At 33.2% G+C, this 17,923-nt stretch overlaps 1 protein-coding gene across 4 annotated transcripts in view; it reads left to right on the forward strand.

Moving 5' to 3' along the window:
- DOCK7 (dedicator of cytokinesis 7) overlaps positions 1 to 17,923 on the forward strand; it is a 178,818-nt gene that overhangs the window by 117,600 nt on the left and 43,295 nt on the right. For all 4 annotated transcript variants that reach the window (XM_031465267.2, XM_031465272.2, XM_031465268.2 and 1 more), the window contains 5 exons: positions 47 to 186; positions 5,660 to 5,829; positions 6,857 to 7,011; positions 16,399 to 16,581; positions 16,694 to 16,829. In XM_031465267.2, the coding sequence (XP_031321127.1) occupies positions 47 to 186; positions 5,660 to 5,829; positions 6,857 to 7,011; positions 16,399 to 16,581; positions 16,694 to 16,829 (784 nt within the window). The remainder of the gene's footprint in view (positions 1 to 46; positions 187 to 5,659; positions 5,830 to 6,856; positions 7,012 to 16,398; positions 16,582 to 16,693; positions 16,830 to 17,923) is intronic.

Consider the following 17,923-nt stretch of genomic DNA (forward strand, 5'->3'; position numbering starts at 1 on the left):
ACTTTGTTGCACAGTTATAGTTTTGTTCTACCTCACCCCCAAACAGAGTTCTGGGTTTTCCACCAATGTACAAGACCAGAAGATTGCAAATATGTTTGAATTGTCTGTGCCTTTCCGCCAGCAGCATTATTTGGCAGGACTTGTGTTAACAGAGCTGGCTGTCATTCTAGACCCTGATGCTGAAGGGTGAGTAGACCAGTTTTTGCCTCATGGAGTACAGATTTTATTTTGGACAATGGGGCCAGAAGTGTCCCACTTAACTTCCTAGGAATCAGAACTCTTTACCACTCTTCTTCTACTTCTCTGTTCATTAAGTTCCATACTCATGTTATTTCTGTACTGAACCAATTTTGAGAAAGCCATTTTTGTCATCTCTTAATTTGAGGTTTGTCTTGAAATCAATAAATTGCATCATGGTTTATGTGGTAGGTATCTTTTCCCTTCTTAGTGGTACATAAAATCTTTGTGCATATTCATAGACAGACTTAGGTTTGTTGATATGCAGCAGGCACATTTCCATTAAGAAAAGTAGACTCATCTGTTTGATTCCTTGTGAGGAAAATTTATCATTTGCCATCATCCTGTGTAGTGTTTTACTTACAAAATGTGCCCTATGAACAAATACATTAGGTTTTAAAAACTTCCAAGATTGTGTCACTTTTAAAAAATTTTTAGAAATTGATATGGCAAGAAGAGTGTATGTCTGATGAGTTGGATTTATAGAAATGGCTTTTCTATAAATATGTTGAGACCTAACATCACTATAGGGTACTTATGTCTTAATAGCTGTTTTCAGAAATCTGTATGGCCATAACTCATTTGGGCAATAGTTGCTTTTTCTTTTCTTCAACTTTTCTCATAATAGGATCATTCAGAGTTTATAATGCAGTTTAACCTCCAGTAAGAGCTCCAGAGGACAAAAGGAGATACTTTTGAGCAGGTTTTATAAGAATCCTGTGACGTATTTGTTGAAAGAGTGAAAGAGGAGTCTTGTAAAGCTTAGTCAGGGACATAGTTAATGCTTAATAAATTGTGAAAGGCTAAATCTTCTACAAATGAAAGGCATGCATTTTTTTTAATAACAGTGGCTTCTCATTTTAGGGATTTTTAAGAAGCAGTTTTTCACATTGCTCTGCAGGACAGTAGGGTTCTGAAGGGGTGCTTAATGGGTTTCCACGTGGGATGGGGTTTTAGTGCAGACCTTGGAGTATGGGTGAGGACAGGCTAGGTGGGTGAAACTCTGGGCCTCCCACCCCTGCTTGGCACAACTTTTATATTTTGCCATTGATAAATGAGTATATTTTCATTTGGGGGTAAAAAGGTCCATTGTTTGAAAAAAATCACTCTGAAAACAACTTCTAAACATACTACTTCTCTTTAATAACTGTTATGTCTCAAACATTTGAATCTATATTTCTAATATTTTTACTTGATATATCAGGATATTTTTAGTTACCAAAAATACAGAATCTTTCTTCATACCAGCTTTATTAAAGGAAGGATATTTGTTATGTCATAATTGGAAGAAAGAGAAGGTTTTTAGCACATTACAATCAGCAGCTCTATGATGTTATCAGGGTTCTGGTTCTTTATATCTCCTACTTCTACTGGAAGCCTCAGCTTTAGCCTGAGGTTTCTGTGCCTCTCATGACTTCACAGTAGTTGAACTGGCAATTCAGATTAAATTCTTACTTGTTCTTGTCCAGCAGAGGGGAGAGGGAAAAACTCTCTTCCCAAGCATGCAGTGCACATCTGTCCTTTGGACTGATTTGGCTCACTTGCCAAATCGTACTGTACTGTTATAGTCACGAGAGCAATGCCAGGTTCCTGGATGCATTAGATCACTTCTACTCAAATGTGGTGCTTGGACTGGTGATGGGCTCATGGGTTGTTTGTTGTAGAGCACAAGATGAGGAGCTCATGCCTAAATGTAAATCACTTGTTACTAAACAATATTTAATTCGTATGATTTTTTTTTTTTTGTAGACCATCTTAAATGTAAATCAATTCATTGCTTCCTTAATTATCTCTGCAGGGGAGGCTATAGCTCAGTGGTAGAGCGTATGCTTAGTATGCATGAGGTTCTGGGTTCAATCCCCAGTGTCTGTGTTTAAAAATAAATAAATAAATAAACCAAATCACCCCCCACCCCACCCCCCAAAAAACCCAACAACAATGAAAAAGAGGAAAAAAACAAACATTTATCTCTTCTCAGACTGGCAACGAAACAGCTTTCTGACCGGCAGCTTTAAGTAGCAGGGCTGATCTAGTTGGATCTACTCCTGAAACTGGGGGTGGAGTCAGCTTCCCCTGAGTCATAGAGGTTAGAAATGCATGCTTGAAATTTTTTGCTTTTTATTAGGAAGGAAGACAGGTGAAGTGGATGTTGTGTAGGTGTTCAGCAATGAATAACGAAGAATAGAGAATTCTAACAGTTAACTATTTTTGCGATGAGGTTTCTTTCTCACGTCAAGGATAAGTTCTATTAAAATAGATACATTTCTGTGGAACAGTACAGGAATTTTGAAAGGCTTCTTTACTGCTTTTTCTTACCTTTTCAAGGTAGTGTTCGAAGTTGGTCTTTGACACTTGGAAAGATTTTCTGTGAAGTCCAAAAGCAGTGATAACTGTTCACTATTATTTTTTCTTTGTCTATTCAATTAAAAAAGGTAACTGGAAGAGCTTTCAATAGTAGTATGCAGGATTATCACCTTAGCTGTTACTGCAGCTGGCTTCCTCCTTTTCTCACTCTTTCCTGCACCGGGTCCATTAGCAAATGCCTTAGTGCTACCTCCAGAATATATTCTGAGTTCAGCTACTTCTCTCCATCTCCACTGCTACTCCCCTAATCCTGCTTCCACTCTTTCCTCCCTAAAATCGCTTTTCTACATAGCAGCCTTCATGGTCTTAAAGAATCAGATTATATCACTTCCTTGCTCAAAACTCTTCAATGTGTTTAGAAGCACACACTTTTAATTTTTAAAATACTTGAAAATGCATGCTTTTAAAATAGCACTTAAAATCCAGACTTAACAATAGACCTCCGAGCCCTGTATGTCTAGCTAGCTCTTGTCTACACTGCCACTTTCTTTCCTCCTCACATTAAAATCTAGCCACCTTGGCCTTTTTTCTGTTTCTATGGGCCCAACTCATTCCTACCCTAGGGCCTTTGCCCTTGGATTTTTCTCTGCCTGAAGCAGTGCTGAAACTGTCCTAAGATCTCCACATAGGCATTTCTTCCCTGTGATTCCTCAGGTCTCTACTTACATAGCATCTTCTCAGTGAGACTGTCATTGGCCACCCAATCTGAATTATAGCAATGTTGCCCTTGCCACAATCATTTTTAACCATATAACACTTTTATTTTCTACGAGGCACTTACCAGAAGTTTGCTTATTATCTTCTCCTCCCGTTAGAATGTAAGCTCATGAGAGCAGGCACTTTGTCATTATTGTGCACCGTTATATTCCCAGTGCCTTTAGAATAGTGTCTGGTACAAAGTGGGCACTTGATTAGTATATATTAATTAATTCAACAAGTGAATGATTAACTGTGAGAGACTCACATCTGATCTCTAAATTTTATATATTTTTTGTTTATATAGATAAAATACAACATAAATTGTCTTAGACGCTTGAGAAGAATCTTTTTCCTTTTACTCCATCTGCTTGCTAAGTAATCAAGACTAATTCCTTGAGTGGCAATAATATGTTCTGATATTGACCAAAGATTTGCTCTCTAGAAACTTTCATTATAGTTAGAAAGTTATAACTATGAAAAATATACCATGGTTAAATGTAAATTTTATAGTACATAGTTATATAGAAGATTAGCACCCTTATTATAGCATTTGTAACATTGAATTATTATTTTTATGTCTGTGTTACTCTCTTGCTAGAGCAAGCTCTTTAAGGACAGTGTCTTATCTTCAGCATCTAGAATAAGTTATGACAGGTCTTGCATTAGTGTGTGTGTGTGTGTGTGTGTGTGTGTGTGTGTGTGTATGTAATGGCTGAATGTGATCGAGTAGTGTAGGCATATGAAAAGATTTCCTAAAGATGAGTGAATAAAGTTTAGACAGTTAAAATCTGGGGCTGGTAGCTGCTGAGAGACAGGGAATACATACCCAGGTTTGGGAGTCATCACTGATGAGACAAGAAGTTGAAAGGGAGAACATAAAAAGCAAATGACCAGACTCTGAGACTTTGGAAGAATGACAGAGAATGTGAGGAAGAGTGGAAACTATTTGGAGAAAATATTGAAAATTATGAAAACATAAAAGATGACTAAGTGTCAAGTAGGGAGATAGAAAAAGAAATCTGAGGTTTGTCCATTAGATGTAGTTCTTGACAGTACTTAAAAATATACTTTCTGAATAAAAATCTGGCAGGAAAAAGAAAGACTCTCCGGCCAAAGACTCTCCAGCAGATAAGATCAAGAGCCCTGGAAGAAGACTACCCAGTTCAAATCCTAGCTTTTAAATCTGCTATGTGATCTTGAAAGAGAAAAGCTGTTATTTACTGAGAGTGGCAGTGTGTTAATAAGCATGTTACACAAATTATGTAACTTAATTCTCACAGCCACTTACGAAATAGGTTATTACCTTCATACTCGGGGAAATTAGAGGTTAAGTATCTTAGAAAAAAATCGTTTAGCTATAAAATGAAGCTGCTATAGTACCGTGTTCTAAGCATTCAGAAACTTTTAGTTTCAGAGAAAGAGTTGATATTAGGAAATAAATGGAAAAAACAGTCGATGTAGATTGCACATTCAGGAAGTTTATTAGTAGCTAAATCATGTAATAGTTTATTACTGAGAGAAATACTGTATAAGCCAGAGGAAACTAGTTTCAAGTGAATGTGTATTTTTAAGATAGGAAAGGCATATTTGAAGAAAGGAAGAACTCAGTGAGGGTGGACATTGAAACTATAAAGAAAGATGGGATTTATAGACATATGAGGAAACCACTTTCTTAGAGAAGGTACAACTTTTTCTGAGACAAAAGATGATTTGGTAGCGATAAAGATTCTAAGAAGAGAGGCAAAAAAATATGAGGATGAGAGTGATCCTCACTAGTGTATTAGCCCAGTTGAAACTCAGGTCTGGGACTATAGAATGTTGTAAGGGCCCAAATGAACAAGAAAATTCAGTTTAAATAGAGAGGTCAGAGGCAATCCCAGCTATGACCTATATAATCCATTTGGTAGAGGATTTTTCCTTTAGAAAAAGGAAATGAAAGTTTATTTTTGGTACATGTGAAACGATTTTATTTGATGAAATAAAATTTATAGCTACTTAAAATTTAATTTTTTTGCCTTAAAATATAGCCATAACTGGTCTTAAGTTATTTAATATTAAAATGAAGTAAGGAGTTAATGTAAAAATATTCACATTTACTCCTAAGTGAATTTGTATAGTTTCTCCTCTCCTCTCAATTCTTATTTTCTACAGACAGTAATTCATTTTATATTACTTACTTATTTTGGGGAGTATTCATTAATTTTAAAATGAGAAGTGTTTTATGGGAGTACATGCAAATATGTGGCTAAGTTAAGTTGAACACCATTGATTCAGTACCATGGCTTACTGTTTGCTTTAAAGATATTGACTAATCTTTGTGACCTTACTACAACTGCTTCTTCATCTTCTTTTTAAATAGACTGTTTGGATTGCATAAGAAAGTCATCAATATGGTACACAATTTACTATCCAGTCATGACTCAGACCCACGGTACTCTGACCCCCAGATAAAGGCTCGGGTGGCTATGTTGTATCTGCCTCTGATTGGCATTATCATGGAAACCGTTCCTCAGCTGTATGATTTTACAGGTACTTAGTATATGTAAGACAAACTTTCAAGGCAAATCTCAATGTTTAAAAGTATTAGAAAATATCTCAAAGATAAAGATCTGATTTTAGGAAAAGAAACATAAGGAAATTTACAAGGACATAGGTACACTGTAAATAGTAACATATTACTGAAAAACTTGACTATGTGAGAGAATTCACTGCAAAGTTTCTATAAGTAGTTCTTACAATGAATTTTTAAATAATAATTTTATATCATTTCTATACCTACCTATTTGGAAATAGGGTTTTTTTGTGTATGAGTATGTATTGTTAATCTGAAGAAAAAAATATGTGAGCATCTAAAGAAAAAAAAATAGAAAATTTACCAGGTGTCTACTACTTTCAATCTCAATTTTATTCGTATACATATAATTGAAATTAATACTCACCCAAATAACAAGAGTTATGTTTATTGCCAATACTGGGTTCATAATTTGAAGTTATGTTGCTTTTTAAAACTGGAACCCACAAAATTTTATTCCTCTTGCTTTCATATTTAGAATTTACTTAAATTCTTTCATTTGCCCTAAAAAAGCACTGATGATTGCATTTGAACTAGCAATTAACCTGATAAAGTACTTCCAGTTCAATTTTTAAAAATTCCTGGTACCTATTATGTATTAAGAAATTCAGTAGGTGCTGGTGATACAAAGATAGCCAACTCTTTGCTTTTAGGGACTAATATTTGAGTAGTTTTCTCAGTATTTTGATCACTAAAATGGGTTTCCTTATTTGAAGGCAGAAATTTTTTTATGATTATTATTGTATCTTCTTTTATTAGCAAGCTGAAGTTCTCTACGAAACTATAAATATTACTATAGGAAAGAGTTAACGTTTGAAATATTTAAGTTTTTTTAAAAATGTAAATGTCATGATAAGCGGTATATGTTAATAGGTTTTTCTTTTGAAGAGTAAAGGAGAATAAGAAAGGAAATTGCAGCTCAATAGCTGTTAATTAAGCTAAAAAGAAGTTTCATTCATTTATTTTGGGGTTATTTTTTTCCAGAAACTCACAATCAACGAGGAAGACCAATCTGTATAACCACCGATGATTATGAAAGTGAGAGCGGAAGCATGATAAGCCAGACAGTTGCCATGGCAATTGCAGGAACATCAGTTCCTCAGCTGACAAGGCCCGGTAGTTTCCTCCTCACATCAGCGGTAAAAATAACCCTCCTACAGAAGCTTTTTTCTGGAAAGACAGATTTTTACAAGGATATACCCTTAAATGACTGAGATTATGGTATTAGCTGATGCAAAAGTATTCTGAGTTTTATTTATGTTGCAGAAACATTAAGGTTTTGAGAATATTGCCTTTCTTGTAGTAAGTTGTTTTAAAAGTTATTAATTACCTCAAGCTTTATGGTAATAAAGCTCTGTATTCTTTATACCAGATTCTCATTCAGAATTTGGAAGTTGCCTTATGGTAGATAGCCTATTTTCCTCATTTTTAAAATCCATTTTTTTTTTATCAGCTCTAAGAAGTATTCTCAGTTGTTTGAGAATATATATTTTGAATCTGTGAAGATACATACTTTTTCATGTTTAAATAAATTGATATTCATTCTACCCCTTTAATTTCCCCCCCTCAAAAAGGGAAGAACATGGGAGCAGGGAGGAAGCATACTGCCAGTAGAGCAAGATCAACTTCTAAAAGTTTTAAATGACTTTCAGAAAAATGCAATCATATTTATGGAAGCTGTAGTACTTGACAACTTTTTAAAAAAGGTTTATTGAAATAATTTACATATCAAAAGATTCACCCATTTTAAATATACAATTTCATGGTTTTCAGCATCTTTACAAAATTATGCAGCCATCACCACAGTCTAATTTTAGAACATTTCCACCACCCCAAAAAGAACTCTTTGGCTTATTAGCAGTCACTCTCAATTTCTCTGCAGCCCAGCCCTAGGCAACAGCTGATCTACTTCCTGTCTGTATAGGTTTGCCTATTCTGGACATTTCAGGTAAATGAATTACACACTATGATCCTTCGTGTCTGGCTTCTTTCACTAAGCATAATGTTTTTGAGGTTCATTCAGGTTGTAACATGTATCAGTACTTTTTTTTTTAATTGCCAAATAGTATTCCTTTATATTGATAGACCAGATTTTTATCTGTTATATCAGTTGATGAACTGTTGAATCATTTCCAGTTTTTGGCTGTTAGGAATAATGCTGCTGTGAACATTTGTGTATCTGTCTTTGTGTGCACATATGTTTGGATTTCTTTTAGGTAGATACTTAGGAATGAAATTTGCTGGGTCATATTGTATTTCTATGTCTAATATTTTAAGAAACTTCTAAACTCTTTTTCAAAGTGGCTGCTCCATTTTACATTCTCACCAGCAATGAATAAAAAGTTCCTTTTTCTCCAAATCCTCTAACACTTTTTATTATCTTTTTTATTGTATATACTTCACACTTTAATGTGTATGAAGTGGTACCTCACTGTGGTTTTGATTTTTGTTTCCCTAATATCTACTGATATTAAGAGTATCTTTGCATTTGCTTATTGGCATATCTTTTTGTATATGTTATTTAGAGAAAAATCTATTCAAACCCTTTAGCATTTTAAAATTCTGTTATTCATCATCTTATTATTGAGTTGAAAGAGTTCTTAATGATATTCTGGATATAAATTCCTTATCAGATTTGTGATTTGGAAATACTTTTTTCCTGTGGATTATGTTTTCATTTTCTTGATGATGTCATTTGAAGTGCAAAAGTTTTTAATTTTGATGAATTCCGGTGTATCAATTTTTAAGCATTTGTAGTTTTGCCATTGTATATAAAGTACATGTGCAATTAAAGTATAATAGAAGAAACAACAGTGTACCCACCATTCAACTTCAGAAATAGAAAATTACAAATACCTTGGAAGTTCCCAGTTTGCCCTCAGTTCAGTCCCTTTCTTGCCTCAAAATGACCACTATTCTCAATTTTATGGACCTCGCTTTTCATTTTTTTAGACCTTTCTTGTGTGAAATATACCACACATGAAAAAGTACATGAAACCTAAATGTACATGTACGAAAGATGATAAAATGAATACCTTTGTAACTACCATTCAGGACAAAATATAGATCTTTGGCTGCCTTCCAGAAATCCTTTGCATGCTCTTCCCCACCAGAGCTATACACCACGCTACCCACTCTCCTGACTAATGATGTAATTGCTTAATTTTGTTAATAATTTTACCGTCTAGGTTTGCATCCCTTAATACAACAGTTTAGTTTTAGATTATGTCTTTAATATTATAAAATATAGTTACAATTCACTGATTTTTCATTTTGTTATGATATTCTGTTGTCTGACTATAGGTCAGTTGATTTACCCATTCTATTGATAGATGCATAAATGGTTTCTAATCTTTGGTTATTAAAAATAGCAATCCTGTGGCTTCTTTTGCATATATCCTATAGGCATATATACGCTTTTATTTAGGGTATTTCCTAGGAGTGGGATTTTCTGGGTCATAGAACATGTGTATCTTCTGTACTAGATATGCCATGGAGTTTTCCAAAAGGTTTGTCTTGATTTATACTTGCACCTGCCGTATGAGCATTCCTGTTCCTTCATATGTTCGTTCATCTGCACTTAGAATTTTCAGACATTTAAATTTTTGTCAACTTGATAATTTAGTGTTGTATCTCAACTCATTTAAGCATTCATTTCCCTGATGTCATATGAGGGTGTGCACTTTTTCATATATACGTTGGCCATTTGGATTTTTTTCTTTTGAGTGTCCAGAGTTTTTTGCCCATTTTCCATTGGGTTGTCTGCCTTTGTTTTTGATTTGTAGCAGTTTCTCTGTCTGGATCAAGCCCAATGTCAATTATAAGTAGTTCAAAGATTTCTTTCTTTTTTGTGGCTTGCTTTTTCATACACTTAACGGTGAATTTGGTGATTAGAGTGTCTTATTTTAAAATACTTAAGTTTGTCAGCCTTTTCCTTTATAGCTAGTTTTTTGTGTCTTATTTTTTAACATTTCCTTATTTCAATATTTTCTCCTATATTATTTTTTAAATACTTTTTTGTTCTTCCTTTTATATCCAATCCTAAAATCTACTTGGAATTGACTTTTTATGAACAGTGGAATTGGGGGGTTCAGGTTTATTTATTATTTATTTTATATGTTATTTTCCCAACGGTTCTGGAGGACTACCTCTGTATGGGCTATCATGTAGAGAAAGTCCTCATGCATTTAAAAATTTTTCTTGGCTAATTCTTGGTCCTTTGTATTTCTATACAGATTTAGAATCAGCTTATCAAATTCCACTAAAATAAATAAACAGAAACCAATGAACCTGTTGGGATTTTGGTTGAGAATGTATTGAATCTATGGATCAGTTTTGGGAAAAATTACTATTTTTAAACTGTTAAATCCCTAAATCCTTGATCATGATAGCTCTCCCCACTATTTAGGCCTTCTTTAATGTCTATAAATTCATAAACTTTTATAGCTTTTACCAAAGAGACCTAGAACATCTTTTGTAGATGTATTATTGGTCCTTGATATTTTTAATATTTTAATAATATTATAAAATTATATAATATGATAATGTGTAATATATTCTTATAGGCTTAGAAATGACATCTTTTTCAAAAATTCTTTTTTCTAATTGGTGATTGCTTTTATGTGGACATAGAATTGATTTTGAACAATAATGTTTATTTCCAGCAGAATTGCTAAACTAATAACATGTGCAGATTTTTTTCCTACATACACCATCATACCATCTGTGAATAATGGCAGTTTCATTTCTTCCTTTCAGTTTTTTTTCAAAACTTATTTTCCTGGCTAGAACCGTGAGTACAGTATTGAATAGAAATAGTGATAGTTGGGATCACTAAAGGGGAAATTTGCAACATTTCATTCTTAAACATAGGTGTTAAAGGTTTTCTTTTGGGGTTAGTATTTAAGATACCTTCTATTACGTTAGGGAAGTCCCCTGCTGTTCCTAGTTTGCTAGGAGTTTTGTTTTTTCAGTTATGAATAGTTGTTTAATTTTATCATACTTTTTTCACCATTGAAGCTGTCATGTTATTTTGCTTTTTAATCTTTTACTGTGGCATCTTTCAGTTAATTTTCTAGTGTTAAACCCAACTTGAACTCCTGCATTAAACCCAACTTTTTCATGATTGTATATTAATCGATTTGTTTTGCTATATTTGTTTAAGATTGTGTATCTGTGTCTGTAAGATTTTTTTCTTTCTCATAGTGTTCTATTCAGGTTTTGGAATTGGGCAGTTTAGGCAATTAAAGTGAGCTAGGGAATTTCTCCTTTTATTCTGTTCCCTGAAAGTACTTCTTTAAAATTGAAATTATTTCTTCCTGGAATATTTGTAGAACTTGTGGGTGAAGCCATCTGTACCTGCAGTTTTCTTTTTTGAAAGTTTTTAAATTACTGATATAATTTCTTTAATGACTATAGGACTGTTTAGTTTTTCTATTTCTTTTTACACTGATTTTTGTAAATTTTATTTTAGTAGAAATTGATTCAAACTTCTTGGCATACAAAGTTGTTCTGAATATCTTTAGTGATCTTTTTAATGTCTGTAACATATATAGTAGATATAAATATTTTTATTTCTGTGACTCATTTTTTGTACCTTTTGTCTTAGATAAATCTCAACAGGAATTTGTATATTTCTTTAGTTTGTACAAAGAACCAATTTGTGGGCAATGTTGATCCTCACTTTTGAATGTTTATCTTTAATTTTTACTGTCTTCTAATTTTTTTGGTTTATATTGATGTTCTTTTTTTTTTTTTAACTTCTTGAGATGGTTGCTTAACTCACTAATTTTCAACCTTTCTTCTCTGATACATGTTTTATATATATAAAGTAATATATATATATTACATATAAAGTAGTCCTTTTGTTTCTGATTTTGGCCTAACTGAATGATCAGAGAACTTTATACAATTTGATCATTGTGGCAGTTGGTTTTATGGTCTAGTATATGCTCAATTTTTGCAAATATCTCACATATTCAAAAAGAATATATATTCTTCCCTTGTTAATTATGTATTCTGTATTTATCCATTATACATATTACATCACATTTTTAATCCTGCTGTTTCAATCTTCTTTCTCTTTGCTGAATTCTGTTTGCTTTTTGTAATATCCCACTACAGTTGTGGTGTTGTAATTTCTTCTTGTCATTCTATTGGATTTTGTTTTTATTTCCTTTGAGGCCTTATTATGAAATATCTGATAATTTAAAATTGATATATTTTGATGGACTGTACTTTTGTCAGCATGAACTGAAATACTTATTTTTATTTGCCTTTAAGTCAATTTTGTGTAATACTGGTATAGCTATGCTAGGTTTCTTTTGCCTTGTGTGCGTGTGTGTGTGTGTGTGTGTATACATGCACGCGCGTACACTCACACACACACACATATATATGGCGTGAGTTTTTCCATCCTTTTACTTTCAGTGTTTTTATATTTTAAATATTTGAAACTTATGTTTTAGCTGTGTCTTTTATAAACAACACTTAGTTAGATTTTTTCTTATATTTTAAAAATCTGGTCTGTTCAAAGATTTTAAAAATCTTTGTCTCTCACTAGAATGTTTTAGTCCATTTACATTTAATATAATTAATGTACTTAACATTTTAATTTTATTTCTTGTTTTCCCACCCCATTTTCTTTTTGTCTCATTTGTTATCTTCTTTTGGGTCATTTTTTTCTCATTCTTTTTTCCCCCCATTCCACTTTTTCCTCTCTACTAGTTTGGAAGTTATACATTCTGTTTCTATTCTTTTTGTGATTATATTACAAATAGCAATTCACTTCCTTAAATTTCAGTGTAATAGTAATCATTATCTTTACTTTCACATTGGTTAATAGAAGGATCTTAGAACAGGTTGACTTTGTTTACTTTTCTCCCTACCTAAATGCTGTTTTTAGTTTTATGTATCATTAAACCCCACAAGACATTATTATTATTTTATGGCTACATAGAATCAGTTTTCATTTAGATTTACCCATGTGTTCACCACTCTATTTGTTCTTGATTCTTTCTGGATTTTGTGAACTTCCATAAGAGATATTTTTCTACTTTGGAAAACATATCCTTTAGAACTTTCTATTCTGTGGGGATGAACTCTCTGTTTCTTTGAAAAAAATGTCTTTATTTGATCTTAATTGGGATTTTTTTAAAAGAAATGGCATCTGAGCTTCCTCTTTTTTCTTTCAACATGCTGAGGACATTGTTCCCACTGTCTTCTCATTTGCATCACTGCTTTTGAAAAGTCAGCTGTATTGAACTATTACTTCTTTAAAGATAATTTGTATTTTTTCTCTCTTGTTTACTTGATATTCTCCATAAAACTGGCTTTCTATGGTTTCAGTCTATTGAATCTAGTTTTGGATTTCTTTACATTCATTCTGCTTGATAGTTTTAGACTTCTTAAATTTATGATTCAGCATCTTTCTTCAGTTCTATGACATTCTTGGCTATTATCTGTTCAAATGTGTCCTCGTCTCCATTCTGTCTCTCCTCTTTTATGTTCATTTATACATCTGTTAATCCTTTTTATTGTGTCTGCTTTGTCTCTGTTTTCTGTATATTCCATCTTTTTGTTAACCTATGTTTCATGCTGGATTGCTTGCTTTGATCTATCTCTCATTTTACTAATTCTCTCCTTAACTGTACCTGATATTACATTACACTGATCTTTTGAGCTCTTAATTTTGTTATTGTGTAAGTTTTCTTTCAGTCTTCTAAATTCTATTTGTTTCTTTTATTTTTTCAATATAACATTTCTATTTATACTTTTAAGTTTCTTGTCAAAGTTTTTAACCTTATTTTTGGGCAAGCGTACATCAAAAGTGTGGTTGTTTTGATAATTTCAATATCTTAAGTCTTAGTGTACCCTTTTCTGTTGTCTGTTTTGTCAGTCTCACTCTTGAGACATTGCTTCTTTGTGTGCCTGGTTCTTGACCGTGTATTGGACTTTATATTTGCAGTGTTACTTGTAGATATAAGAATCCTGGGTTGTGGTTTCTTCCTTCACTGAAGATTCATTGATTGGTAATACCAGACCAGAATTATCTTTTTTTTTTAATGCCTCAGCCTCTTAGTCATTTTTTGTAGGGCTTAATTTTTTTGTGGAAACTTGCTTAAGAGAGACTGTTCTGGATACAAATCTCTGGTTGGTTTTATATGCAGCAAATTTCTTCTAATTTATGGTGTGCCTTTTGTAGCTATCTATTTATTAATTACTTGTGTGAACAAACACATGTTCTTAATTTTAATGTAGGCAGATGTGACCACCTTTATACCACCACTCATCCATAGTGCCTGCTCTGTTACATATCGCATTTTCATATATGCGTAAGATTTTTTTGTGTGCTTTCTATTCTATTTCATTAGACTATTTGTCTATCCATATGCCAATATCAAACTGTCTTCATTATTCTAACTTTTTAGTAAATATTGCTATCTAGTAGAGCAAATTTGTTCCCATCCTACCTGGTTCTTCCTCAAGAGTGTCTTGCTTATTCTTTGCCCTTTGCTTTTCCTCATTACATTTTAAAATCAGTTTGTCAGCTTCCAGGAAAAACCTGGCTGGTATTTTGATTGGAATTGCATTGATCCTAGAGACCAGTTTGGGGGAAAACTGACATCTTTCCATTACTGAGTCTGTTTCACGTTTGTCCGACTTTCTTCAAATTGTGTCACTGTGCTGTTGGCAATTTATGTGGGGGTATAAGAAACGTTAGTGTGTATCTTTGTGACAAATTCAGGATAATTTTTAAATTTTGCTTTTAAAAAATCAGTCATTGAGAATTTAGTCAATATATTTATGTATGCCTGAAAATTCTGCTATATAAAATGCCTGCTTTTAAAATAAAGGAAAATTTTCCTTATCAGAGAGACTGAATTTGGAGAGTGGGAGTCAAAGCTATTTGTGTCCAGCTCAAGTACAATATAGCATAGTTAAGTGAGTTTATGTGGGTGAGTTTATTTACATCCTTGAAAGGCAGTAAACATAGTGGATAAGAGCTTGGTCTCTGGACCCACACTTTCTACATTTGAATCCCAGTCCCACCATTTACTGCAAAATACTTTCACAAGATAACTAACTGCTTCTTGTCTTGGTTTTTATGTCTGTAAGATGGAGTAAGTAATAATAGTTATCTCTTTAGATGTTGCAAGGAATAAATACATTAAAAGATACAGTGTTTCGTACAGTGCCTAGCACAGAGTAAGCATTATAAAAAACTAGGCTGTAGGGGAAGGGTATAGCTCAGTGGTAGAGTGCATGCCTAGCATGCACAAGGTCCTAGGTTCAATCCCCGGTACCCCCATTAAATAAACAAGCAAACAAGCAAACAAACCTAATCCCCCCCGCAAAAAAAACTAGGCTACTATCATTATCACCATCCAAGATAGATAGAGGAGTGATTAAGGTGGTAGTAGTTGAGGTCATGGCCTCAACAGTCAAGTGTATGTTCAGCTTTCCTTTGTATTTCTTCTCAATATCCCATCTACTACTTTCTTATTATTATTTAGTATATTTATTAACCAAATATTAGAATGTAATAGAATAGTGAAGTGTATAAGCTTTGGAGTCTGGTTAACCTGGACTGAAATAGTGGCTTTACCTTTTCTTAGTATGTGATTTAGGGCAACTTATTTAATCTCTAACTTTTAGTTTCCTTAGTGGTAAATTAGAAATAACAGTAGTTAATACCATCATATAAAACTGTTGTTAGAGTTAAATAATAAAAAGTGATCAGCATGGTGCCTAGCACATTTCAAATGTTATGTTTTGCCATCATCATTATTACTATTCTTGTCATCCTGCATTCTTGTCTGTTAAATTGAGATGTTACAACCTGCTTAGTAATACTGTTGGAGGACTAAATGAAATAATGTATGTAAAAAGCTCAGCCTGATGCCTGGAACTAAGTAAATATCCAATAAAAGGCACTGTAAACAGGTTCTTATTCTTAGTTTTTATTTGTATTTCTCATACTATATACTGATACAGATTGAAGTTTGGGAATAATTCCTTAACTTTATATGCTTTATGTAAAAATGCTTTTCACTTATATGTGTTCTAAGACTTTTTCCTTTTGTCAGTATCCTTTGATAGGAAACAATGATTCTCTAAACCTAACAAACATTTTGTTATTACTAAATACTCTTAAAATATTCTTATTTTCAGACAGTTGCTTTTTTCATTTATTGTGTCTGATAATCTTTGGTAAATATCTTTGTTTTTAATAGTAGGACCCTTTAGCTTTTCCCTTTATGTCTTCTTATTTATAGTCTGCTGGAAGCTCTATCATAGATTAAAATAATCTTCTATTGCCAGGAAAGGTTCTTTAAACCTCAGGACCTTAAGTTTAAGGTTCTATATGACTTAACACAAGTATTGTCTAGATCAAATGGTTCTTTTGAAATGTTTGATTTTTAAGTAATTTTTGCTTTATTGTTTTTAGAAGAAAACAACTGACAACTCAAAAAAAGAAATGGTCTTTGATCAATGTGTCTCATTCTGCTGCTTTTGATTTTCAGAGTGGCAGGCAACACACTACCTTTTCAGCAGAATCAAGTCGGAGTCTTTTAATCTGTCTGCTTTGGGTTCTCAAGAATGCAGATGAGACAGTTCTACAAAAATGGTTTACAGATCTCTCAGTCCTGCAGCTAAACCGACTATTAGATCTGCTTTATCTTTGTGTATCTTGCTTTGAGTACAAAGTAAGTGATCATTGTGCTGTATTGCAGAGAAGAACAAGAAAGGAAACATAATGTGGAAAAGGAAGAAGAAAATTTCCTCAATGTGTCTTCTTTTCTAATGTTTAAATTTTAGGGAAAGAAAGTGTTTGAAAGAATGAATAGTTTGACCTTTAAGAAATCAAAAGACATGAGAGCAAAGCTTGAAGAAGCCATTCTTGGGAGCATAGGTGCTAGGCAAGAAATGGTGCGCCGAAGCCGAGGACAGCTTGGTATGTACACAATATCTTCTCCTCCTGGTGAGAATTTTTCAATTTCCTTGAAATACTACAGTGATCACTGTTGCAAGTCTTCAATGATAGTTCTACACTTTTTAAAAAGTGTTTTAAATGTAATTGTAAATTAACTTGAATAACCATTTCTTTGCAGGAATTCAAGTTAGAATTCTTATTCAAGTAGGGAGAACATACTTCCCAGTTTGCTCTGGATAATCTCAATTTATTCCTGTTGCCTTTGTGTGGTTATTCATAACATCCCTTTTTAAAAATAGATTTTTAAGAGCAGTTTTAGGTTCATAGCAAAATTGAACTGAAGATACAGAAAATTCTGCTATATCCTCCACCCCTGCACACGCATAGCCTCCCCTGTTATAACATCCCCTACCGGAGTGGTACACTTGTTGCAATTGATGCACCTACGCTGACACGCATTATCACAGAGTCTGTAGTTTACACGAAGGTTCACTCTTGGTCATCCATTCCATGTTGCATCACTTTTTACTCATAAAAGTTTCCTAGCTTTACAGTAATTGATATATGAATATAATGCAAAGATACCACCCATCAAACTCAAATATCAGAAAGAGAAAACATTTTAGTAGCATTTGAAGCCTGTTTCTAATCCTCTGTCTGCAACTCATTAGCCATGTAACCTTGGCCAAGTCACTTGATATCCCTACTTTCTCTTTCCTCATCCACTTGTGATTGTTTTGAGATTTTAAAAGATAGTGTAACTAGTTGATCGTATCATCTTTGTAGGGACCATGTGTGGGTAAATATTTCGTAAATCCTAAAGTGATACAGTTGCTGAGAGCTCCTTAAGGTCAGGGACGTGGCTTAGTCATCTGTGTACGTGACACATGCCGACAGCTCAATATATATTTGTTGACTTAAAATGTGAATGTATACTTACATGAATATTTTTAAATTATTGTTTTCTGATAGGCCATTTGACGTATTGATCGTTTATTTAAGTAGGTTTAAATATCTTTTATTTGCTATGTGTGTTTGAAATTTAATAATGAATAAGACTGTCTTTGCCTTTGGAATTAACAGACCACTGTTTTCTCACTTCCGTTGTATACATT

This window comes from Camelus dromedarius, chromosome 14, assembly GCF_036321535.1.
Source record: "Camelus dromedarius isolate mCamDro1 chromosome 14, mCamDro1.pat, whole genome shotgun sequence".
Taxonomy (NCBI): Eukaryota; Metazoa; Chordata; class Mammalia; order Artiodactyla; family Camelidae; genus Camelus; species Camelus dromedarius.